Source organism: Camelus ferus, chromosome 32, assembly GCF_009834535.1.
Source record: "Camelus ferus isolate YT-003-E chromosome 32, BCGSAC_Cfer_1.0, whole genome shotgun sequence".
Classification (NCBI taxonomy): Eukaryota; Metazoa; Chordata; class Mammalia; order Artiodactyla; family Camelidae; genus Camelus; species Camelus ferus.
Window position 1 is genome coordinate 18,522,570 of NC_045727.1, and position 26,087 is coordinate 18,548,656.

Below are 26,087 nucleotides of genomic sequence, written 5' to 3' on the forward strand. Positions count from 1 at the left end.
ACCAGGCTCGTCTGGTTGGGGGTGGGGGGGTTGCTGCCGGCAGTCCGTCTGCGCTCACGGACGGACGGCTGGGGTGGTAACTGCGTCCTCCCACCTGAACCTCTCACGTACCGTCTCCCAGGTGTCGGTCCGAATAAAGTCCTGACAGAGGATGCCATCTAACCTCTCCTGTCACTGTTTCTGCTCCGACTGTGGAAAGCACCCAGGAAGTGGGATTTGATCCAGCTTAGCAACACTGCAAGCGAAGGTTACGTACAGCAGCTCCAGGAAATGGATCGCCCCTGAAGATACGGAGTGGCTTCTTATGCCAAAGCCCAACCCCTCAGGTGCTCCGTGGCACTAAATTGAAACGTCCTCTTAAGGGAGCCAACCTCAGGTCACCCAAGGGGTGGTTTTAACATCTCCAGTAGGACCTACACTCTGTGTGTACTTGAACCTGTCACTTGGGATTGGGAGGGGGGAAGAGGGGGTGACTGCCCTTGAGGCACAATGAAGTTATGGTCTGAAAGCATAAAGCTGCAAAATTTGAATTTTGCTTTAAATAAATGGAACTTAGACACGTACCCAGCTCCTTCACATCCTTAGGTCGGGTGGTGAGCTGTAGCTCTCCCCACCCCAAATGTTAAATCAGAGGTGACACCAGCTGATGGTCCGATTTTTCACTAACTCAGGCATTTTCGCTCGAGACTTCCTTTCAGTGTTTAAATTCAAACCTTACAAAAAAAAAAAGGACTCATCTCTTTCACTCTGAGCAGCTTTCAGGTGATAAAGAAGTCGAAGGTGGGAACTCTGCCCTCTTTGCTGTAAACTGCACTGCAGTTCAGTGCCTAGACTGTGCTGGGCGTCTCTGAAAAGACCCAGAAAACAGACTGAAACAGAAGCGTTACACAACCTTTATTTTACATATGTCCAGAAATGCTTGTACAACATACAGTGACTACATCTAAAGCTCAGAGCATTTTTTTCCATCGTACAGAGAGACAGAAAGGTCCAGGACACACACGTGTTACAATGACTCTGGGTGGAGCCCTAGAGAGCACACCCTCCTGAGGGAGGGCCGGGGTCCCTGGCCAGCGACCACCCAGCTCAGCTCCTGCAGGAGGACGGCGCTTAGACCTGTCTTGGGCTGAGGCCGCCAGGCACCCATCAAATGACTTATTTGAAAAATCCTGATTACAAGGGACCCAAAGCTATTCCGCTTTTTACACTGTAATTTATTAGCAGGTAATAAAACTTTACTCTTTACCAAATCTTAGGCCAGTGTTTTACTTGGATGGTTCTTAAATGGAAATACCGACTTTTGTTTGCCCTTAGTGCTCATAAAAGAAATTGGCTCCACGTAGAACATACATGATAACAGAGCTTGGCCCAGCCAACACTGTCGGCTCCTGGCTGTGTGCCGCTAACAGCATCGCTCACCGTGGAATGTGTTACGAACTCATTCACATCCCAGGGAAGCAAAGACTCCAAACTACAAGTTCAAAGTTGGAGGAAACACGGAAGTAGAGAGACGGCCAGAAAACCATTAGGTCCGGGGGTGCAGAAGCCCCAACAAATCAGACTGCTCCACAGACTTACTCTTCACATAAACATTTAAAAAAACAGATTTATGCCACAGCTTTTCCCATTCCTACAGGAAACATCAGCATTGACATTCACTTTCTAAAAAAGTCCAACCCAAACAGCAGGGTGGATATTTAAAACTTCAACAGTATAAAATGTTTATGAAATAGTACTTATGCCCCCCCACATCCTCATTAGTGCTTTATAAAATCCAAATGGCCTAATATGAAAGTTTCCCACATAACAGATTAAGAAGCACCTACCCTATCTGTGATTTTTAGGTTCAGTCATGATTGTTTGAGGATTTTGCTGTAGGCTTTGCTGCTGGATACAAAATAAAGGCGTACAACTGTCACAAGTAGGGCGGTGAGCACAAAGTCTGAGCTGTAAAAACCATTTCAAAATATAAACTCGTTTTTTTGGAATACACTGTGTCAAAGGCCGCCTGTATTAATACCTTTGGTATAAAACAGTAACTTTCCCTTGAAGAGCAGACAAAATCCATCCACTACCTTGCACACATTCACATCTCCCTCTAACTACTACACCTAGTCTAGTCTCAACCACCCATATTCGTCACAACTTCCCTTCTGTCCCGTCCCGGGCACAGAGGGGACTGGGAGGTAGGTAACCGGGAACGTCCGTCCCACACGGGCGCCGTGCAGACAGCAGCCCGAAGCCACGAACACACATCCTCATCCAGTCACACACGTCCCTGAACCAAACACTAATTCAGACACTGACCAGACCCCACAGGATCTGCACATCCTACCCCTCTGCTCACTGATGGCCACACTCCACTGTCTACAAACCAGAGGCAAAGACACGGCGGGGATCTCCAGGTGAGGGCTGCGTTTACGGCAGGCAGCCATCCTTAGGCTGCTGGTTTGAGGGGTGGTGGTCCGGCTGGACACCAGGACAGAGAGTCTGGGGCCACAATTTAATTTCTTCTAAACAAAGGACAGGGCGCCTGCTTGGGGTAAGCCCCACTTAACAGGGAAAAGGCTGAGGAGGGAAGAATGGATCCCACAGGGGAGCGGTGTGCGCGCCATGCCCGTGGGCAGGCCTGGGGGCCTTCCTGGAAGGGAACGGTCAACGGGGAGGGCGGGGGAGGGGCAGGAGCCAGACCGACCGGGGTCCCCACAGACACCAGACCACAGATCAGCCCAGGGGCTGACGGGCTTGCCTCTTCCACACAGCTGGGCACCTAGAGCTCTGCGAGGAACGGCAAGTGAGTGGCAGGAACCCCCAGCGCCACCCCTATCGCTGCGGGCTGCGGTTATTGGCCAAAGAGCTCTAGGCGTGGAGCCCGCGGCGGGACGGGTCGCTTGTTAGGCGGTGGAGACTGCCGGGGCTGGCGTGCTGGGCTGCAGGGCTGTGAAACAGGGAGATCGCAGACACCTCAGGGGACCAGCAACTACGGGACCCTTCTCAGCGCCGACAGACTGAATGAACCCTGGAGGGAAGGCTACCCAAGAAGCTAAAATCGGAAGTCAACATTCACAAAAATAAATACTGCAAACAAGCTCTCACTTACGCATCACCATTCACACCCTTCCTCCGAGAGCCCAGACAGCCCAGCTCCCGGGCTCCTCGGGTTCTCGGGGAAGCAGAGACCTTGGACCCAGCTTGTTCAGCGGCAGGGGTGCATTCACCTGGGTAAAGACAATCCATTCACCTGGTCAAGAAATACCAAAATCGCCATCTGGCTTGTTACGAAAGCATCTCTGGCCTCTGAGGGAAGCGAGAGGTTCCTGGGGCCGGAGGATCTGAGTGCACAGCAGGAGGAGGAGGGCAGAGGAGGGCGGAGGGGGCGGCGCAGGGCCCACTGCCCGCTCACTGGTGGAGGTGGGCCCGGTCAGTCCGGGCGCTTGATGTGGATCCGCCGCACGCGCTCGATCCGCTCCCGTTCCTCATCCTCAGTCCAGGTGGTGGGAACGCCCGGCTGCCCCAGCCCGTGGCCTCCAGGAGCGCGTTGTCAGGTCCCCGGCCATCCTGGGCCTCGTACAGCAAAATGTTCAGGGTCTCTTCATAAATCCGGGCTTCAGGGAACTCCACCTGCGTCCCCACAACGCACAAGGCAGGTAAGTTAGCATCACACACCCCACCACCTCTACTGCCGCCGGGACTGCACACAGGGCCGCCCGGCTAAACCAGGACCCCAGGGCTCCCTAAGACCGTCATTTTTTAAAGCTGTTTTTACTTTCAACAGGCACTAAATTCACAATAAACAAAAGGGGTATAGTGGAACAGGTCTCGCTGCCCCCTCAGTTTCCCTTCCTGTAGACATCTAGGTCATTTTCAACACACTGCTTCTAACAGACAGAGCTGCACCCTCGCACACGAGCCACTCCACACCATAAAGCAGCTTTCTTTCCCAACAGGGACCAGCTGGGGACCCTCATGAAATGGACACGACAGCTCCCGCTCAGTAAAGCACGTGTCCGCTTGTTGCCCTCGGAGGTCAGGCACCACGAGCCAGAGGAGGGCTGCCCGAGTGGGCCGCAACAACTGGACCCTCACCGTAGAGGGAGTCAGTAAGAATCGATAAAGCACGTGAAATGCTGCCCTGGGAGGACGCCAACTATGCAAAAACTCAAGTGGAACGCCTGGAGTCACTTGAGACAGCAAAACACGAGCATCAGCTGCAAAGCACAGCACCCAGAAGTTTGAACAAAAGGAGGAGGATCCTGTTCCTACAGGGCAGCCACCCCAACACCACCTCCGTGCACAAAGGAGGCAGCCCTGGGGACAGGAAGCAGAGTGCAGGGAGCCATGGAGAGGGGCCCGGGCCTCCGTCCTGGCCCTGCCACCAACCAGCTGCACAAACACGAGCTCCGCTGGCTCGGGAACCCGGCCGCAAACTTAGAAACAGATCAGACCGCGCAGTCTCTAAGTGCCTTCGCTCCCTGCTAAGCTCTAAAAACACCAAGTCACTGTGTTAAAGTTTAATCAGTGTGATGATTGGCTTCTAATATCCAAGGGCAGAGGTACTCCACATATATAAAAAACCAAACTGTGACAAAATGGGGAGTCAAGTCACAAGTGAAATTCACAGCCCTAAAAAAAAAGTTCACGGTGCGGGGGAGGTATAGCTCAGTGGTAAAGCATATGTTTAGCATGCACGAGGTCCTGGGTTCAATCCCCAGTACCGCCATGAAAAACAAACCTAATTACTTCCCCCTCCAAAAAAAAATTAATAAATAAAAGAAATAAAAAAAGTTCATGGGAGAAAAGAGGCATGTGTCTTGCTAATGCATTAGAAAGAGGGAACGATTCTGTTCCCCACTACCTTTGAAAACAAAAAAAGAACCTCTTCTAAGAGTTTTTCCCTTCCTGGCTCCCTTGAAACAAGGTGTATGTTTTAGGATATGTTCTAAATACTGAACAAGATGTTTTAAGAAGTCTGAACTCTGGTTTCTACTTCATGGTCTGATTTTCTCTCATTTGTGCTTTGCTTCTGAGGCTGCTCTAGGATCACATGGAGCTGTGGGCTCCAAGGGCTGCAGAGTGATAGTAACCTGGGCAGGTGACCCACGGATCTGTACGAAGGTGACCCGATGTGTGGAAGTTGGCCCTCAGGAGACCTACCGTGTGTGTCCCTGATCACCAGATTTCCCCTCGATAGGTTGAAAAGGAAAACGACAGAGTGTATGATATGACTTAAAAACACACAGAACCAGACCGAAGGAGGGCAGGCAAGCAGAAGCCCTAAAGGGAGGGAACGTCCGTGAACAGTGGACCCACTCTCCACCGCACCTGGCGGTGTGATCTAGCTTTGCAGAACAGTGCGGTGACAGGCCAAGGGAGAGGGCAGGTCCACTGGTTTGGGGAGGAGGACATAAAAATGGATCCAGAGTCTGGATCCATCAGGGAGTCGTGTGCTGGGAAGGCAGCCATCGAGGTTCATGAGGAGGGCTGAGCGGGGCCAGTGAGGGTGGAAGGCAGTTCCAGGGCAGTGGGTAAGACAGGAGGACAGACAGATGACAAGGAAGTAGCAGGTCATGACAAGGTCAAGATCTTGAAGGCAGCACTGCTCCCGAGGAGCGGGATGGACGTGGCCTGGCAGGAGAGGACTGTGGCATGGGGGACACAAGGAGCAGCATGGGTGTCGGAGCACTGACCGCGGAGGAGACGCCGACAGCGGGTACACACGGGTACCAGGTCTGAGCCAGCACTTACGGCAAAGGAACGCGGGTGCAGCACGATCATCTCTACTTGCTCAAAGGCCATCATTTTCCCAAGATCTACACCTGGATCTCTCCAGGGCCCAAGAGATAATATTTTAACAATGGGCAATCGTGAACCAAGGAAAGCATTTTCCAGGCCTTCCCCTCTTTGAGAGTACTCTGCTCAAGTGGAAAGCAAAGTTGTGCAAGTACAGATCTCAGACCAGCCACTCAGAACGTCCTCTGGAGGCCCTTACCTTGGTCTGTTTCTTCTCGGTGGCGTAGACGATGGAGGTACAGCAGACTTCAGCGATCTTGCGGCCCTGGCCATAGAAGGACCAGCAGCAGATTTCGTCCCCGATCACATCCTTTATGAACAAGACCCTTCCGTTAAAGCGCAGAGACAGCTTATCAAACAGTTCGATGTTTTTCAACATATTGTCGTCAGAATTGCTGCAAAAGAGCATTTGATAAGGTGATTACAAGCTGGCAGTAACTGCCACCACCGGTGGAGTGTTGGCACATGCCGGGCCCGTTGTCCCCACCATCTCTTTTCATCCTCGCGATAAGCCCACAAGAGAAGCAACTACAGTCCTCATTGCTCAAAGGAAAGAGAGGGTCAGAGAAGTCAGGAACATCGCCTGAGGCCAAATAAATGACAGAGAGAGCTCCGGCCTCTAAGCCTGTGCTCCTAGCCGGGTACCAGAGGGGCCGCTCCCCTGTGCAGCAGCCAGAGATGGAATGCTGGGAACGTGGGGCCTGCGGGCACAGGTGCCAGGTGGGGACACTGAAGGGGGTCCCCCAAGCCACGTGAGTAGCCGAGTGAACCACCCAAGGGAGACTTTATCCTGGGTCCCTTCACGGGTTTGAGTAATTGTGTCAAATCCCCCTATATCCCTTAAGCTCCTGACTTAGAGCCCCATGTTCCCAGGAGCCGGAAAGCATTCTAGAAACCCATCTATACCGCTACCGGGAACATGGAATGGTGTAGCCACTTGGGAAGACAGTCTGGAAGTTCCTCAAATGATTAAACCTGGAGTTACCACATGACCCAGCAATGCCTCTCCTAGGGCATCTACCCAAGAGAAATGAAAACGTGTGTGTGTGTGTGTGCACGAAAGGCCACAGAAGCATCGTTCCTCACGGCCCAAAAGTGGAAACAACCCCAACTGTCCATCAACTGATGAACGGATAAAACGTGGTCTCTCTGTACAATGGAATGTTATTCAGACGTAAAAAGGCATGAAGTCCCAATTCATGCTCCAACACGGATGAACATTACACTAAGTGAAAACAGCCAGCCACAAAAAGCAACCTATCGTACGACTACATTTATATGAAATGTCCAGAATAGGCACATGCATGAAACAGAAAGCAAAACAGTGGTTGCCAAGGGCTGGGGGAGGTGGGAAGGGGCAGGGAAATGGGGAGCGACTGCTAATGGGCACAAGGTTTCCCTCTAGGGTGATGAAAATGGTCTAAAATGAAGTGGTGGTGGCTACACAACTGAGTATAATAGAAACCACTGAACTGTATATTGCTAGAGGGCGAGTTTTACGGCATGGGTGAACTGGGTTTCACACCCCTCGGGGCATTCTAGAGGTGCAGAAGGACCATCCTCAAATGAAGGGAACAGGGCAGCTGGGCCCGGCTGGTGCGCGCGGCGGTTTTACTAGCGTGTGGATTTCTTTTCTGGCCAAGACCTTACCTGGTATATGAGTATTTGTTGTTACTTCTGTTGTAGAGCAACTTCACGGCTGGCTGTGGGTTGTTTTGAAAAAGGAAGGAGAGAGTTACTCGGCGTGCAGGTGCATGCAGTGAGCCACCGACCTCCCATGGTGCTGGGGCCCCGCCCTCAGAGCTCGCAGCTGGCTGGGGTGGGGCTGGAGGCGGAGACCGCATGACCCAACACCAGGGGCAACACAAGATGAGCTGTAGGTTCCCATTCCTGACCCCTTCTGAGGCCTTGCTCAGGCAATTACACATGGTTTTCTTTCAAAACTTACTCAAAAGAACCTCCGTCATTTTGGGAGCAAAAGAAATGCCACAAAGGTGCCTCCAACATACCTTATTTGAAGTCGCTATAAGTTTCTGTTCTTCCTTGGATGAGGTGATGACAGGAACTTTGCAGAAAGGCTCATAAGTATCTTTGTTCTGCTGGAACAAAATGTGCTTTCAGCCTGGGGGGCCTGCTGTTTAAGCGGCCTGCCAGGCAAAGACAGGCTCTGGTGAAGGGAGATGGGGCAGCCATGGCTGGGAAGAGAGCAGGACTCCTAGCACCAGTGAGTTAGGGTGGGGGCCGACCTGAGGGGAGTTCTCCAGTGCACCTGCTCTTTGGCCAGGACTGTTGCATGCCAGGGTGCTCGGTAAACAGTAACAACAATGACACATTTTCACAACCAGGGAGCTGCTCAAAAATAAACCTTACACATGGCAGACGATATATGACTGCATCAAAGCTCCTGAAACCCCACGGCAGCGACTTCAGAGGAATAAAAAGGTATAAGCCCATAAGGAGAAAAAGAACAGGAGAAGTGAGGTTGGCAGACAAAAGATGTCAACAATTCAAGGGTGGAAATCAGATCTCAGGTGAGTGATATGCAAGGAGGAAGAGAAAGCAGAAACCTAAGTCAGTGGATGAGAAAGAATTCTGGAGACTTTCTACTAACAGCTCTGAAGGCTGGTGGGCACAGGGCAAGAGCAGAGGATTGCTGGCCAGTCGGCAGAAGCACTGGTGAAACCCCCAGTTGGACCCCCGCCCAACCCTGGCCCCTTCCCACCCCCAGATCTCAGAAGGCAGCCAGTCAGGTTTATACCCACCAGGCAAGAGAGTGTGTGGAGGATTCCTCTACAGGAACCATCTGTCCAAAAAGAGGCTTACAGATTCTGACATGGAGGGTTTCCACTTAATATCTGCCACTGAAGCCCACTGGACAATAAGGATCAATACATACAGCCTGTTAAGAGTCCTACTCTTAAATTTCAACAGACCAAGGACCATCAGATTATTCTTGGAAAGGCTCTCAAATATGAGACCAAAACAAAGAGAAAAAGTAAGGGAAGGAGTCACACAATGAAGGCCACAGAAAGAAAGCTTCAAATAGCATCATCGGACAGACAAGAGAAGATACTGCGTCCTATGAAACAAGATCAGCCTGCTATATAAAAAGAGCACTCAAAGGACAAGAGAAGGCTCTTGGGAATTAGAAACACGATAGCAGAAATGAAAAATTCAACGGAGGGTTGAAAAGACAAAACTGAAAAAAACCCTCTGGGAAAACAGAATGATAAAAGCGACAGAAACTAGGAGGATAGTCCTGGAGGCTTAACCTCAGACTAACAGAAACCAAAAAGTGGGAACCCAGAGGGCATGTCTCTAAGACAAAGGTGAAGCAGAGATTCCCTGCTGTGTCTGAACAGACCAAAAGGAGACTGACGTTTCTGAGGATTTAACGCTGAATTAGGGATACTATTCAGAAAACCAAGTAGACAAAAAACAAAAAACAAAACAAAAAAACAACAACGCAGTCACTAATTCTGGCAAACCAAAAAGTCACACAAGAAAGGAAATGATCACTGTATACTCTGTGGCTCAACTGCTAACAATGTTTACATAATCCAGTGGAAACTCTGAATACTGACTTAACCAAAACTGTGATAAACGACACGGGTAGAAGGCATATGTGCGTGCAAGAATGGTAGTGGTTGGGGTCGTGCATGAACTAAGTTTTAATTTTCTCTAGTAATGCAGGTAGATAATGCTGAAAACCGAAATATCAATAAATAGCATAAGAAATATGGGAATAAAGAGAACTGATGCGAGAATTAAGAGGCCGCTTCAGGGGTGGGAGTGGGTGGAAGGCACACGGGAGTGTTTTGACATTAATCTTGCTTACAATACTAACCTGACTTTTTTTTTTTTATCACAGTTTACTTATTTATTTATTTTTAATATAACTTGACTTCTTAAATGCTTTATGTGCATTATTTTAATAAAGAAAGTGAAATAAAAATAATAAAGGCCACAACATTGTTAGATTTACAGTAGAGGCGTTGTGTGCAAACAGCAGTTCCCTGGGGAGCCAGGCATTACGGGCACCGCTCCGGGGTCGGGGGGCACACAGACACGTGGCTCGGGGGCACACAAACAAGACCTCCCATAGACAGATCCGATTCCCATGACAGCCCAAAGGGACTCCTCCGATGCTCTGCCATGTCTTAATTAGCCCGGAAATCAACGGCTGCGGGCTGTATCCAGAAGCATTTTGGTTTTGTAGGGACTTTACTATCACCGGACTGACCCCCATGGTCCTGCCCCAGGTCCAGCATAGGAGGGTGTTTGTCTGAAGGGATCACGCTGGGCTCTCAACAGTGACTCACCGGACGAGACAGAGTCCCAAATATGCCCAGAAAATGGATCAAGTTTTATATCCTCTGGCTCAGCACTCAAGGGCTGCAATGCACTCAGGACCCAACACCACGGGGCTGAAATAAGCCCAAGAGCAGTCAGGTGGCCTAAACATTCCAGGGGGGGCCTCTCACGGGTCGCTCTGGCCAGAGGGGAGAGGCCCCAGGTTAACTCACTAACTCACAGCAGCTCGTGGAGGGAGGACCCGCCCTCATTTGCAGAGAGTGAGGAAGGCAGGTGGGCCGGCCGACAGGGGAAGAGAGGCTGACACCTACTTGTAGGGCTGCCTGGCACTCTTCCACCAGGCCCTGCACCAGGTAGTACTTGGCTTCTGCCAGCAGCTCCTCGATCTCCCGGCGACTCTCGGGCAAGGGGACCGCCCCGTCACGAAGGTAGTTGAGTATCGTACCAAAGTGCTTCCCACACCGGTCAATGAGGATCCAGCCTGCGGTGGGAGGAGTGGGGGATTCGTTACCTGGGTGCTCCTCTTCGAAGGCACTGAGGACTGGCTCCCTCCACCCCCTAGGGGAGGGCAGGGCCACAGAGGGGGTTGCCCACCTACCAGCAAAGGCCCAGATCCTGCTGGCCCCGACAACCACACCCTGGACTCATAGATCTTGGCCTCTTTCGGGTGCCAGGGCCCCTGGATCCTAAAAGTATGTTTCTAAAGTCCCCTCAAAAATCCCTTTGCCAAGAATATCCTAAGGGGGCCTAGTGCACCACACCCAGATAAAACGGTCCAAATGACCACATCCCAGTGACAGGGAAAAGGCTTCCGGAGTGAAAATACTTACTCCCTTTTCCAACAATGCTTTCTTCAAACTCCCGAATAACAGAGCCACTTCTAAGGAAGCAGAAGGCTCATTCCCGCAGACTGTGTCCTCTGGCTCCCAGGGGTGACCCCCAGACACTCACCAGCACCACCACAGGAAGTCCCATCCAGAACCCCCCAAACAAGCCCTCAGTGGCTAATGACAGCTATCAGAGATAAAATGGTAAACCAGACAGACTCTGCTCTCCAGCAGTTCAGTCTAACATGGGGGGGGGGGGGGCCAGTGTTTGTATTTATGAGCTATGGAAACATGTCCCAGCTGCTGACCAGAATCAGACACGGTGAAAAATTCTTGGGGGTTGCGGCAAGGCAAGCCCTTCCGCTTCTCAACATCCTCTCCCACCTCCCATCTGGGCACTGGCCTGCGATGCCTGCTACTCCTCCATAAGATTACATCCATAGCTTTTCAAAATTCCTCCACTGATATGCAAATACTATTGTGAGGAGGAAAGAGGACTGGAGCCTGGGAAGAGAAGGCGGTACCGGAAAGGGCAGTAGGGATGGAACAAAGATCAAGTACGTCTCAAGAGAAAATGTGAAGCTAGGCAGACAGAGAAGCCCCAGCCTTCCGGACCAGCAGGGCCACCTCAGGAAGGGGCCCCCAGTCTCCTGTTGCACACTGCAGGGGAGGCACCGCCAGTGCCCAGGGCAGCGAGGCGGCTTACACAGGAATCAGTCATTCTCTGCCCCCCGCTCCCCTCCCCTTTGCTCTCAGTTTGGGAAAAGGGCCACAATTCCACTCCTAAGGCCACTGTGTCCTCCCCAGTCCTCCCCTCAGATCCCAGGCCCTGGATCAGCAGCAGAGGCCAACCAAGGCCAAGAGCAGCCTTGACACCCCGTCACATCCAGAGTCAAGAGTCGGCCCACCTCCCCGAGATCCAGCCCTGCCAAGTATGCTCTCGTGTTTTGGTGCAATAGTTGTGCTCTTTGCCACAATCACCAGGAGAGTCGATAACAAAGCCATTTCCACGCTCCCCTCCAGCAACTACTTCTCCAGCCCACGGTTCCTGGGCCTTTGGATAAAGGTCTGATATCGTCCCTCCAGAGCCTTCTGCTTGGTGCTTACTTCCATGCCGCGATGGTTTCCTAAGTACAGTGGGGCAAACACAATGCAACGAGTGGCCTGGAGTCTAACTCCGGTTCCAAGGAAGGGCGAGGCCTTCACAGTGTCCTAAATGCCCTCACCTGACAGCACCACTGACCATCATCCTCTGCTTCTTTCTCCATTTGAGACCACAAAGCATGGACTTGGAACCTGTTATACAGCTCAGGTGCCCACAGGGGCCCTGAGTAAGCAGGACAGCCGAGGGCAGGCAGGCGGGCTGAGGCCGGTCGCTGATCAGAGCACAGGCCCGGCCCCCGGGGAACGGGGCTCTTTCTGCTCCAACCGAGAGCGGCCAGGCAGCAACGAGGCCCAAGGGAGCAAGAGCCTCTGATACACCAGGCCAAGCCAAAAATGCAGATTTCCCGTTAAATCTCCTAATTTTTAAAGAACAGTAAGCTAATTTTTTTTAAAAGCTGGTCATTAACCCACCGTAGGGCAGCCAAAGCACAGGGCCTACACGCTACCAGCTCACGAGCTCTGTGTTACCCCAGACCACGTGCTTTTCTTCCAACGCGCTCTCAAGGATAGAAAGACTGTATCATCTTCCCAACAGTTCTTCTTGAGGGAGGCGCATTCTCCTGCATTTTCCACAGATGAAAACAGAGCCACAGAGAGGTTCAGGGACATTCCCGAGTTGAGGAGGCAGAACCAGCCCACAAAGAATAAGCAAGAAACTGTAGGAAAACTCCTTTCACCGGAGTTGAGAAGTCAGGTAGAACATCGGTCTTTGGGAGAAATGGCAACGGACTCTACCCAGCTGCTCCGGGAAGAAAACGTCCTCATCTGCCTTTGATGCGTGGACAACCCTGCTACTCAGAAAGAACGAAGGCCCCTGAAATCAACTACCCAAGTGAGGTCCAGAGTTTTCATAAACGAATAGGCAGACCGTGACACTGGGCTCCGGCTCAAGAATGCCGCCAGGAAATGCTTGCGGCGAAGGAATCATACTTTGGACAAATAAGGGCAAAAAAAAAAAGGGCACAGCCAGGCACACTCTCCATGAGGTTTCAATTAGCATTTTGACTTCAAAATAGTTTAGTTGCTTTCAGAGCAGGAATTGATCCCTTTCAAAGAGCTCCAGTCCCTAGCACAAAGAGCTAATGGAAGCCAAGCAGCTTCTTGCTTGTGGGGCGTCCTTCCTGCACCAGGAGCAGCTGGGCAGTTCGGGGAGGCTGGTGGGGTCAGGGCAGCCGGGGGCTGCAGAGCAGCGCGGGGAGTGGGGGGTGGGCAGACACAGAGGCTCCCGCGGGGCTGAGGCACGGTGGTTAAGAGTGAGGGCCTGTGCTGGAAAGCCAGCTCAGCGCCTACGTGCTGGGTGACGTCGGAGCCTCAACCTCTCTGTCCAGAGGTTTCCTGTTCTAAAAATGGTGCCTCAGGGGCTGGCATAAAGGTAAGATGAGAGAGCACACAGGAAGCACAGAGCACAAGGCCAGGGCTACTGGCAGCACTCAAATCAGGTCTCTGACGGTGAGCCTGACACACGACATCAAGGCTGGAGAATAGAGAGGAGTGGCGGCAGCTTCCAGAGGCGACGTGATCCAGCCCCAGGAGGGAGTCTGCCTGGCTCTCCCGTACCTGGGAGGAGGCTTTTCTCAGGGGTGGGCATCTGGGCCGTGGGCTCGCCTCCTCCCAGAAGCAGACATGTACTTCCTCTCTCCTTCCCCACCCTCTACCTCCTCCAGGGAGCCTTCACTGACCTCGCTTTCACCACAGTACCATTTATATTTTTATAGTCCTCAACTTTGCCTGTTCATAAGTCGCCTAAGGTACTTGTTACAAATTCAGACTCTAGGAAGCCGCCTCATTCCTGAATCTCTAGGGCAGGGTTCCTCTACCTTTCTCTGCACTACTGACATTTTAGGCTGGGTAATCCTATGTTACGGAGGGACAGTCCAACGTATTGTAGGCGACATAGCAGCCTCCCTGGTCTCTACCCACAAGACGCCAGTAACATTCCCACCCCCAAACTGACACCCAGAAATGTCTCTGGACATTGCCTATCATCCCTGAGGGTCAAAAATCTCCCTGGTTGAGCACCACTGACTGAGATAGATCAAAGACGTACATGTAAAAAATTATGTAAAAACTGAGGTATCAAAAGACACCATCAAAAAAGTCAACAGTCAGATTGGGAGAAGATATTTACAACATAAAACCATAAAGAAAACCGGAATATTCACTTCTACAAAGCAATAAAAACAGAAAATGGGAAAATGTGTAAACAAGATAACTGTCCGACAGCTAAATGATGAAACACAAGTGACCAACAAACGTAAGATGTTCAACACACTAGAAATAAGGAAATGTTAAGGAGGGAGGGTGTACCTCAGTGGTAGAGCGCGTGCTTAGCATGCATGAGGTCCTGGGTTCAATTCCCAGTACATCCATTAAAAGACATTAGGAAATGTTAAATAAAACAACAGAGTACTGTATCACAGCCATCAGACTGGCAGTAAGTAAACACTGACAGTGCCCAGACCCTGTGGGGAGTATAAATTGACACAACCGCTAATATCTAATCAAACTGAGGCTATGACCCCCAATTCCCTTCCTGGGAATAAACTCTAGGATAGAGCTCCCACTGTGGGTAAGACCTGAATGCTGCAGCCCCTGGGGTGGCTGGCTGGCTCTCTTCATTTACCAAAGTAAAAATACGACTTTCTGGGCGTGCCATGGTGTGGCCAAGCTTGGGAAGCACGGCCCTGGAGAAACACACATGCAACAGGGACAGCGTTTAAGAATGACAATCTTCCTAACAGTGAACGCTGGAGACCGTCTAAATAACCATCACAGAACACGACCCCATAAGCCGTAGGATACTCCTAGCATGGAACACTCCACTCCAGGAAGATGTCTGAACTAGTGCTATTTTCTTAGGGATCAATCTCACAAGCGTAAATGCTAACAAAAGCAAAAGCAAAAGCAAAAGCAAAAAGCCTGCAAACTATGCAACACCGTAACACTGTTTATATAATGTTTAGAAATGCACCAAGCCAGGGGAGGGTGGCGCTCAGTGGTAGAATGCATGCCTAGCATGCAGAAGGTCCTGGGTTCAATCCCCAGTACTCCTATTAAATAAATAAATAACAGACCTAATTCTTGCCCCCCCATTTTTTTTCTGTTTAGACACCATAACATCTTTGGAAAAAAAACCAAAAAACCTCCAATGAATCATTATTTAGGGACCTCAACAGCTGTAGTAAAGTAATTGATGGGAAGAGCCAGCCCACTGGTTCTCAGTCCCGGCTCCTGTAGCTCTTAAAGTCCTAACGCCGACCACATCCTGTCCGGTTACGTCGGACTCTGGGGGCCAGGGCAGCAGAAGTCAGCTCCAAGGGTGACCCACTCTGCAGCCAAGACTGAAATCCACCCCAGGGACTCCACAGTCAGGCTACTTAGCGGTTACCTCTGGAGGGGAGAGAGGCCAACAGAAGATCAAGAGAGGCCCCGTCGGGCAAGGGCACGTTTTAGTCCTTGTCCAAGTCGGGGCACAGGGGAGTTTATTATATTATTCACAGTTTAAACGCTTTCACCATATTTCAGAGTTTTTGCAAAAGGCAGAAGGCCTGGGAAAGATCTCAGGGAAAGGGGTGACGCGGTTTTTCCCACCTATTACACTGACTTCCCCACTGGTTTTCTAGGGAATGTGTGCTGATACCTGGATTAATGACACTCTTCTAACCTAGTTCACATACTTCGTCCTTACATACTCCATTAGCAAGAAACCAGCCGCCATTCAAGGGGGGAAAGTACTACACCAAGCCACAAGGATGAAGCGGGTAACTGCGGGTGAGTGCCAGACAGAACTCGTACTCCCAAAGGTGCCACATAAACCCACCTGCCAACGACGATGTTGACAAGGGCTCAGGGAGAAATTCAAGCACTGTAAGAACTGAATCTTTCTGAGAAGTCTGGGCCTGATCCCTGCCAGTGGCTTCTCAGAAGAGCGACCTCTGTAGGGGTAACGTGGAACTGCAGCACTCTCATCCCTCAAGGCCAAGGTGGGCCCCACGTGCTGAGATGGCTCCCCATACCCCCCCCACCGCACTCCGTCACGCCACCAAGGGCTTCCCTCCACCTCTACCTCCAGCCCAGACAGGACTAAAGCAACAAGGAACAGCTCCCATTCAGTCTCCCCAAGTGTCAGGCACTCTGTCAAGGGCTTTCTGCCATCTTCACGTAATCCCCGTGACAACCCCGAAAAGCATTATCATTCACAACTCTGAAATGAGGAAACAGGCTCAGAGAAAAAGTCACTCGCCCACTGCCACGTCACCAGGGAAGGGCAAATGAGCCTAAATTAGCACAAAGCCCGACAAAGAAACAGCTCCATAGGTGTGACCTGGGACTGTTATCAGGTGATAGCGGGACACAAACTCAGGTCCATCTCACTCCAATACCCATGATCTTCTCGGCTGAGGAACTACACACACAGGGTATAAAACTCAGATGGGCAGGAGGGCACAGAGTGCAAGAGAGTCTGCCCCCAACCTGGAAGCCTGGGTCGCCTCCCCAGAAGCAACCAGTCCCTCGGGCATCCTGCAGAGGTTTCTGGCAACAGAGCACATGCTTGTTGGGTACCTTCAGAGCCCTTGTCCTTTACCAGCACACAGTGCTGCTGGCTTCCCTCACCTGGATGAGCTGCACCTGGTGTTTTGGCCTGTCTGTGGCAAACCACTGCCGCTGACAGGCTTCCTGCCGGGAGGCCGGGGTGAGCTGTGTGATGTGGGCAGACTGCCCCATTTTATAGATCGGAGGGCGTATGCAGGCTGCGAGTCAGGCTGTGCAGGGCACTCGCCAGGGGCTGACAGGACTGCTCTGCCAGCACAGTGCTGGCTGGAAGGCCGGACACCCAGCCTGACATCCCAGGCCCTAAAGGGCTTCAGTACTAAGCCACTGGCTGGGCCACATGGCCCAGGGGTGGGAGCCACACCAAACCACGGACAGCAGACCGAAAGAGCCAGCAAGTCCTCGGTACAGCATCAGCTTTTCTAGCTCCATAGCTTTTGAAAAAGCATTTCACCTCTCTGAGATGCGCATCTCTCACTCACCAAGCGGTAACAGCAGCAGCCGCCCCTCAAGGGGTTAAGGTGAGACTTGAATGAAACACCACCCATAAAAGGCCACGCTGTAAGCTTTCCTCACCGACGACGTGAAGGTGGGGTGACGGGGGTTGGGGGCTGGAGTGCTCGTGAAAACCACTGAGGTTCAGAGTGTCAAAGACAGAACTGCTTCCCCGGAGATGCTGTGTTTTCCAGGAAGCACCAGGAAAGGACATCCTCCAGCAGTTGTTTAGAAGCCCGCGCCCGCCCCCTGGTTCCACTCTCCTGAGTCTCCAAGTTGGGGGACAGGAAAGCCAGTAGACTCTCTTCTGCCACCTGGCATCTGGCCACCAAGGCAACAACTTTCAAGGAGACGAGGTTTCACCGCTGCTTTTGAAGCGACTCAGCCTCAGCCCCACCAGAGACTGGGGAGGGCGGAAGAAAAGCCACAACAATCCTGGGTTCTCAGATAAGGTCTGTTTCCTTCAGCAGCTGGGGTGCCATTGTCTTGATTTCCACAAACACTCCCGGGCAATGCTGGGTGTGGCCCCGCGGAGGGGATCCTCCCACTCATAAAAGGCTCTGACCTCACTCACCTGCTGCTGGGCTGGAAACCCAAGTTTCCAGGGAGCCCAGAGAAGCTGAGGTACAGGCCTCCAGGGACACAGAGGATAGGCCTCAGCCCTCTTTGGATCAGAGAACACACTGTGCCACCACCTCGGGCCCCCAGTCCCACCCACTGTGTGAAAACCTGCCACCCTTCTGGGAACTACCATCCCAAGAAAGGCAGACACATGGGCGTAGAAGCCAGCCTCAGGAACAGGTGAGAGAGGGTCAAGCCAGGCTGCGGTCTGGCCTGGTCCTAAATTAGCTCAGGCCAAGGAATGAAGGAGGGGGCCACCTTTAAACCCCATGGGACCTGCCCCATAAACCCAGCCAGGAAAGGATGTTCCCTCATGGAGGTTCTAGCTTGAGGGGAAGTGGTTATGGCAAGGGGGACCATTTTAAATAATTATTTGCCCTTTACTAATGTGACTTTCCACAAAAAAGAAAAAAAAATGCATTGAATATACATATATTGAGCACTTACTGCGAGCCAACAGCCCCATGGGGTGGGTATCACTGGGCCCATTCACCAGATGAGGAAATGAGACAGTAACAGATTAAACCACCTGACCGGGGCCACCAGACACTAAAATGGGGAGCTGTGACTCATATACAGGTCTGCGAGTCTTTGTCAGGACCCCATCCTAGGAGGACAAGGGTCCAGACAAAATGCTCACAGCTCTGTCACACATGAGTTTCACTCTGACGTCACAGAATCATCACCGAGAGAACTGGCAGACAGCCAACTAGGACACCAGGTCCAGCGTCCATTGTCCAGAGCTGAGGCCTGGGGCAGGGGAGTAACTTTCTCAAAGTCACACTGCAAAACAACAGCGAAGTCAAGTCTGTGATACCTCCCCCACCCGCAGCTGACTCTTACTCATCCACAGGTCTCAGCTTAAAAGACACTTCCTCAGGGAAGCCCTCCTTGACCACACCCCCGATTAGATCTGGTCTCCCTATTACTCACTCTCAAGGTTCCCTGCACGCCCGATAACACTGAGCACGACAGGAAACCTGGGCCTGAGTGCACTGCCTGTCTTGTTGGATTTCTGAACTAGGAGGAAGCCCTCAACTGCAGGCACGACCCTGGCCCTGGAGGCTGGGCTTACCTTCACTGTCGGTGAGCACTTCCATGCGCCCGCTGAACATGGCCTTCAGCATGGTGTCCTGCTTGGTCAGTGTCTGCATGGTGGTGTAATAGAGGGCTCCGCCCACGTTCAGCTTCACGTACTTGGAGCTGGGGCTCGTGCCCTTGAAGGAAGTGGTGCGGGTCGCAGCCGCTGGCACCGCTGAGCTCACCACACTTTCTCCTGACATCTCTTCCTGCCAGGGGACAAGACACGCGGTCAGCAGGGTCAAGGCACCAGGCCTGGCTTACTTCTTTCAGCCAGTGGGCTGCATCTGGCCTCCAGATGTGTTTTGCTTAATCCAAGTGTATAGTGCATTGAAAACAAAGTTTTTCCAACACTGACAACTCGGAAGAGTTTACAGGAAAATCTGGATTTATGGCTTCTCTTAAAATCAGAGGCCAACTAGGCTAGCAGGGAAACAAGTGGTGGGAGCTGGGGTGTCAGATGACCCCTGGGGAGGGGCATGCATGCCCCAATCTGCCCCAAACTCCACACAGACAGCCTCCTACACTGACTTTACCGGCTGACCCTGCAGGTTCAAGTCTGCACCAACTCTTGTGTTACCGGGACTTCCTCTTTGCCCGCTACTTGTATAAATGAACACCCTGGCTGTATTCTAAAACAGCCAAAAGCACTGCCCAGGTCTCTGTTTCCTTATTGTCATGCACCCTGGAACAGCTGAAAGCACCACCTTTCAGTTGAATTACAGATGAAAACAAGCTTTTATGAAATCGAGTGGGATCTCAACTACCATCCCCTGATAGGGAAAAAGTATTTCTAAGCACTCAACAACAAACATAAAAATTCAAAGCGAGTTATTGCAAAGTTAGAGACTTCTTTAGTGTCACCTCAAATAGTAAGATCTGAGGACAGCCTCCCTAATAGCACTGCCAGTTATTGTGACCATCTCAAAGACACAGACGTAGTGCCTGGTTTAAGCAGACATAGAAAAGGAGACTGGTACCTGGCACAGGTGTACTCAAAGAAAACATTTCTTGAATAGGTAAAATCCTATAGCTGAGAAGATGTCCAAGAGGAGGCTAAGTCCTCACTGAACCTGGGGCACAGCACTGAGAAAGCAGCCCCTGACAGCCAGCAGCTGGCCTGGCCCCTCTAGCGAGGCCCCAGGGTTCCCCCAGAACATGAATGATTTCACAACACATCACCATCAGACAAGGCGGTCGGATCAAAATACAAATGAGGCCACTCTGTAATTATGCCTGAACACACAAAAACAAGAACATTGTCCCTCCTAAAATGGTCAATAAGAGCCACGGCTGCTTCTTTACCAATTAGAGCGTGAGCCTCATCCTATCCTCCCCGCTCCAAGTGAGGAATTACTGAGACCCAATCAGAGAATCAGCCCTGTTTCTCGACAGCATCCAATGCAGAGCAGAGCCCCACTTCCTGATTTTATCCCAAAATCACCTGTCACAAGCCCGAATCTCTTTCTGAGATGCCCCACAGGTCTCCCTCAATGCATCAAGGAAATAAACCCAACTTTGTTTGACTACAGACATGCTCTTGGTAGTTCCAGCTGGAGGGCACTGACAAAACAAAACTTTTAAAAACTATACCCTGATACTGAAAAAGGATTTTTTAAAAAATCCTTTATGTCTGTCTGTCTTTTTCAGCTCTCCCACGATGAACAGGTATTATGTTTATAACTGATTAAACACAAATGTTGTTTTTTAAATGGGATAAGGGGCCAATGGGTGGCAACCTGCCATCCACTGGTAACAGCAGAGACAAGGGCCAATTTGCCTGACCCTCTACCCCCTCAAAAGAGTAGCCTGGAAATCACCCAGTGGGGAACTGGTGTCAGGGCCCTGCAGAGTGTCAGAGGAAGAATGGCCTCCTGGAGAGAAAAGTGTTTTCTCAAGAAACTGTTTCAGCTTCATCTAGCGAAAACATCACAAGGTTTGCAGAAGCTCAGGCCTCGCTCACCTGGGGTCTCTAGGACCTGATACCAAACACAAAAGACAGAGGCCAAAAGGAAGCCATGGCTCCTCCCTCCCGCCTTCCTTTGAAATCAGGTCCCAAAGACCTGACGCTAACAGTTACCATCAACCATCTCCCCTAGAAAGACATGTTGTGTTGTCCATGGGTGACAGAAAGAGCTGATGGGAATAAAGAATTTCTGAAAACTCTTAAGACCTGGAAGGGGGTAAAAAAGCTTATAGTTCCGGGTTTGCATTTTTTGAGCAGGTGGGGATGGGTTAGTTAAGAAAATTTGCCCCTAAATGGAAATACCTTTTCTGATCTAAATTTACACAAAAATAAGTATGTTTTTGGAAAATGGTGTCTTTTGTACGTTTTGTAAGGCACCTACCATGAAAGAGACCAAAAAAAGTCATAAAGGACACTTCTATGTACTGTACTTTTTTTCTTTTTTTTTTTTTTTTTGCTTTCTGATACCTTTTGAAAGATAATTTGCATTCAGTAAAGTGTATTTTAAGTGTAGAGTTTGATCACTTTATGCATCTATGTAGCCCCCACTCCAGTCAAGACAGAACAATTCCATCACTCCATAAAGCCCATCTAAGGCCTTTCCCACGCCTCCCTTCCAGAAGATAATTTTAATTTTGATCAACACATACAATCACTTAAAATCCAAACAATGCTGGAAGACAGCTACCATTCTTTCCATCTTGTAGATTCTGATACCTGGGCACACAGACATTCAGTCACTTCCCAAAGTGCACTGGTGACAGAGGTGTCTTGGTGACAAAGCAAGTGAAAGAGGCGGGCAAGTCCTGCCTGGCCTCAAGCCCATGATCTTATCAATGGATGTGCTTTGTATACATACAGCTATGACTTATAAACTGAGTAAGAAGGCCCCACCCCTCCTCCAGAAAGTACAAAAGAGCTCTGAATAAAAGATGGGAGGCCACCTGTGGTTTAGAGCTTGGTTTTGGAAGGCAGACCTGAGTTTAAGGCCCCGCCATCTACCAGCTGCGGGAGCCTGCAGGAGCCATCTGTCTGAGTCTAGTCCGGGCTGTCAGGTGGGGACCACCGCCACACCTCCCTCCCAGGGCTGCGAGGAGGGAGGCCACAGAGAGTGCTCAGCCCCGCCCTTGGCTCAGAGCAAACACTCCAACACGAAGCACTCAAACTATGATTATCTGAGAATGCTCTGAAAGTCTTAAATTATCTTCTCTTTGGAGATCATCTCGAGCTCTGCTGACATTCGCTGAATTACTAAAAGATAAAAGTAGAAACCATCCTGATTTAGCTTGAGACTTGAGAATAGACAAAGAAAGCCCTGAGCCTTTCTGGAGCCCACCCTTTCAAAGGTCCATCAATACTAGGAGAGGCCCTTGGAAAAAAGGTTCTGGCTGTGCTCAAGTCCCTAAGCCTGAGTCACAGGGAGCAGAGGACACAAAGCAGCAGACAATGAACCTCTCTCAGCAAACCTCTCCACGGAGGACTCCCCAGCCATCCCTGCTGAGAGTCTGCTTTTTAACTTGCTTTAAAGGCTTGATTTCATTATTAACAAGGTTGGGGAGGTGGGCAGGAGAGAGCAAAACTGGTAATTAATACTTGAGGTATTGGTTACCAACTCTATTCAGTTTATTCCAATTAGATGAAGAAGTCAAAGCTTCTCTTTCCCACCTCCCTTGAGCACACCGTAGATGGCTCTAAACACTAGCTTTCCACTTAAAAAAAAATACTGATGCCTGGGCCCTATCCATGGAAATTCTGATTTAATTGGTTTGCTGGGGCGGTGGGGGGGGGGGGGGTCCTGGACAATAGAATTTCTGAATTTAAACTCCCTAGGTGATTCCAATGTGCAGCCAAGATTGCAGCCCACTGTTCCAAAAGCTCTGTGTAGCCCTCACTCCAATCAGGCTACATTTAACTTCATGGTCTTGGGAGAAACTCCCCAACCTCTTGCTCAATGGGCCCTGTGAGTTCCTGACCACACATAAAAACAAACCAAACCATCAAAAACAAAAGCAAGCCCCTATTTCTCAGCTTCAGAATATAGACAGGAAGCAACTCTATGCAAGCTTAAAACATAAAAATCAGCCCCAGGGGAAAAACCCTTGACTTGAAATGAGACCCAGGTAAGTACAACAGGAAAAAAAAAAAAGGCCCCAAATCCGTCACTCTTAGAAATTTCCTCTACATCTCTCTGTAGAACTGTCTCCCCTGTGAGTATGGTCTGAACGAGTTTAGCAAACCTGGACCACAGTCCTGTGTGATGTTCAGACAAACGGTTTCACTGAGTCTCAGTTTCCTAACTTGTAAAATGAAGTTAAAGCCATAATCTTCACAATCTCTCAAGGAGTAAATGTTAAAGTATTTCGTGTGGTTTCCCTTCTGCCTCTCAATATTTAAGACCAGAGGTTCCCAGCCCTGGCTGTACTGGAATCACCTGGGTGCCTTTAGAAAGTACTGCTACAACTGGCTTCACTGCAGAACAATTAAGCAAATTGGGGAGGGGCCTGGCAGCTCAGAAACTACTGTTTAAAGAGCTCTTCAGGTGATTCTAATGTTCCGCCAGCGCTGAGAGCCACAAGGCTAAGGTGTTTCTTTAACCAGCTAGATCTAAGAGTCACTGCCTTGAGGCTAATTATAAACTGGTTCCCCCTCCAAACTGAGGGAATTTCTACAACTCTGAAAAGTCTGCTGTTTCATTTCAACCAAACTAAATTCAATCAGCTACATAACTGTAATATCATTTTGCATCTAAAACTTAACTTATAGGACAGCAACTGCTATTTCCAAGCATTTTGTTGATTACTTTCTCTTCCTGTGTTTAGCACACAAACCACTACCCTATTTCTCTGAACAGTGTAGTGTGTAAAATGTTATCGTCAATCCCATTTTTAAGGGAAGAAAAGTATCACAAGTATCCCACTATTACTCCCACTCCCCTCTCACTACATATCCCAAGTCAAGAAACCATTACTCTTAAGCTCCTGCAGGGCTTGCTGAAACAGACTGCTTGGCCCCATGCCTAGACTGACTTTATGATAGGGCTAAAAAATTTAACCATTCTCAGGTGATGTTGCTGGTCTGGGGAACCATAGTTTGAGAACCACTGGTTAGTGCCTTCTTCCTTTCTGGTGGAACTTATTTTGCACAAAATGGAGCCGTCCAAAGACAGAGGTTGAGTCATTTTTTTTTTCCAGCAGTGGCCTTGGGACGGATGTTCCCTACAGGCTGCACTTACCAGGGAAGAGATCCAGAACAGACAAGTAAAAAGAGGGTCTGGGTTGAACTTTGGTCATTCCCACCCAGAGAAAAAGAGGTATTCAAGGAACAGACCCTTGAAGGATTCCAAGCACAGAGAAACCTTCCAACAGCTAGTCGATAGAGTGTGAGGCATCCCCAGCTCCTTAGGTGTAGCCATCTTGGGCTTCAACAGAAGTGACTACGTAAGTATTCAGGCTCCTATTAAGGTGCTGGTCTCTGTGGGGAAGGTACCCTGGCACCCCTCTACAGAGTCACCAGCATCAAACGCACACCTGCTCTCCGGCTCCCTCTATTTCTTTCCTCCACTCCACTGGACCGTGTATTCAGATGCACCTGGAAGCTCCTTCGCCACTTTCCAGAAACCCAGCAACTCTTGCACAACTTCCAAAAAACCCCAAACGCGCCAATACAAGGAATCCCACCTCGCCCTCTCATAACCTACCCATTCTCCACAACACTCTCCGTATCCTCATTTTCCACCCTAAAAGTCCGTCTTCAATGACATCTCTTTGTTCTCTTGACAATCACCAAATCTCATTTCCAACAAACACTAAAGACTTAAGAGATTATTCCCCCTACTCACCCACGCACACACCTACTCCCCAAGCCCAAACGCCCTTAATGCCAGGAACTCCCACCCTCACCCCGATCCCAGCACGCGCACACACACACACACACACACACACAAATTCTCCACTCAAAGCCCTTCCCCCAACCCTCGGCCTCGCCCCCATCCACTCCCCCAACCGCCTGTCCGCTATCGCGACAGCCCGCCACCACACCCCCTCCTCTCGGTCCCTGCCTCCTCTACTCTGCCTCTGCCTCGCTCTCTCGGCCTCCCAGAGACCCCAGTCGGTGGGCACCGCCCTCCTTACCATGAAAAGCCGGAGGACGCCGGAGTCTCCAAACCCGGACTGAGAGAGACAGGAAACACCCAGCTCGCGTGAGCCGGGGCGGAGGCGGGACGTGGGCGGGAACTTCCGCTGTCTGCGCCCTACTTCCGCCCCGCAGAGAGCACCTTTCTAAAGGATCCGTTGTGCTCCTAGATATGGGCTGATTTCCTTCCAAACTCCCCGGCTGGAGTGGGTTGCTTCGCCTCTCGGCTATGTCAGGCATTTATCACGCTCCTGAATGCTCTGCTTTTTCAGCTCCCAGAGAAGAGGACAAGGTGCAAGGAGTTTTTCCTTCCTGGACAAAGTAGCCCTACGGAACTGTTGTTTCCCGCTACTGGATAGTTTCCCGACGGAGCTCTCAGAGAGAACACCCCGGGGCAAGATGGAGGTCGGGCCTCAGCCGCTGCCCCGGGCCTGGGATACTTCGGAGGTATTGGACTGAGGCTGTGGTAACTGTAGCTCGGACCCCGAGCGCCGGGACATCGAGTGGATAAAGATCTACGGCCTGCGGGTAACTAGTGGGGACGGGATCGTGGCTTCTCCGGGTGGTGGAACGAGGACTTTGAGGGAGGTGGTCCTAGGGCCGGGTCCCTGCTTCGCTTTTTTGTAGGGGCAGGTGCTGGGGGCTGGCTTTTGGACTCTCCAGGGGACTCTCCGTGGCCTTTCTGTCTCTGAGGCAATAAGTCTTTATGAATGGACTAGTGCTGGGTGAAAAAGGTGTGTTATTTTGGTTGTTGATGCCGAGGAAAGACGCTGGGCCTCAGGAGTCACCCAAACCGGAGTTCTGATTCTACTCACTCTGACCTTGGGTGAATTTTCTCCCTTCTCTGAGCCTCGGTTTACAACTCTGTAAAATAGAGTAACTAGCTCGTTTCACAGAGCGTGTTGTGTAATTTAAGTTTTAGTACCGTGCCTGACACTCAGCTCTCAGTAGAAGCAGGTGATGTTAGTGATATCAATAAAGAAAAACTTGGTAGTAATTTAACTCTAACTTAGTCCCACCGGCAGCCTTGCATTCTCGACTTTCTTTGCCTTCCCTGGGTCTTTGTTTCACATAAAATAAATAATTGCTTTGGAGTTAGAGATGGGTTCAAATTTAGGAGCCTAGTGACCTCTGACAATTCATGTCCC

General features: G+C 50.6%; 3 protein-coding genes across 5 annotated transcripts in view; 2 read left to right on the plus strand and 1 right to left on the minus strand.

Moving 5' to 3' along the window:
- Positions 1 to 887, plus strand: part of MYO1H (myosin IH) — a 100,402-nt gene extending 99,515 nt beyond the window's left edge. Inside the window, exon 32 of the mRNA XM_032471652.1 lies at positions 122 to 887. Coding sequence (XP_032327543.1) covers positions 122 to 145 — 24 coding nt within the window. The 3' untranslated portion in view covers positions 146 to 887. The remainder of the gene's footprint in view (positions 1 to 121) is intronic.
- On the minus strand, positions 871 to 25,068 carry KCTD10 (potassium channel tetramerization domain containing 10). Its single transcript, XM_006176147.3, is given in 10 exon segments — positions 871 to 3,423; positions 3,425 to 3,484; positions 3,486 to 3,515; positions 3,517 to 3,621; positions 5,990 to 6,185; positions 7,441 to 7,493; positions 7,800 to 7,886; positions 10,416 to 10,585; positions 18,838 to 19,051; positions 24,939 to 25,068. Coding segments are annotated over 10 exon segments (942 nt in total). The 5' UTR covers positions 24,942 to 25,068; the 3' UTR covers positions 871 to 3,399.
- Positions 25,069 to 25,246: 178 nt separating this feature from the next.
- UBE3B (ubiquitin protein ligase E3B) overlaps positions 25,247 to 26,087 on the plus strand; it is a 47,339-nt gene continuing 46,498 nt past the window's right edge. Inside the window, exon 1 of one of the 3 annotated variants that reach the window (XM_032471650.1) lies at positions 25,247 to 25,467. The gene's annotated coding sequence lies outside the window, so the exon portion shown is untranslated. The remainder of the gene's footprint in view (positions 25,468 to 26,087) is intronic. The other 2 variants (XM_032471651.1, XM_006176146.3) reach the window with 2 other exon arrangements.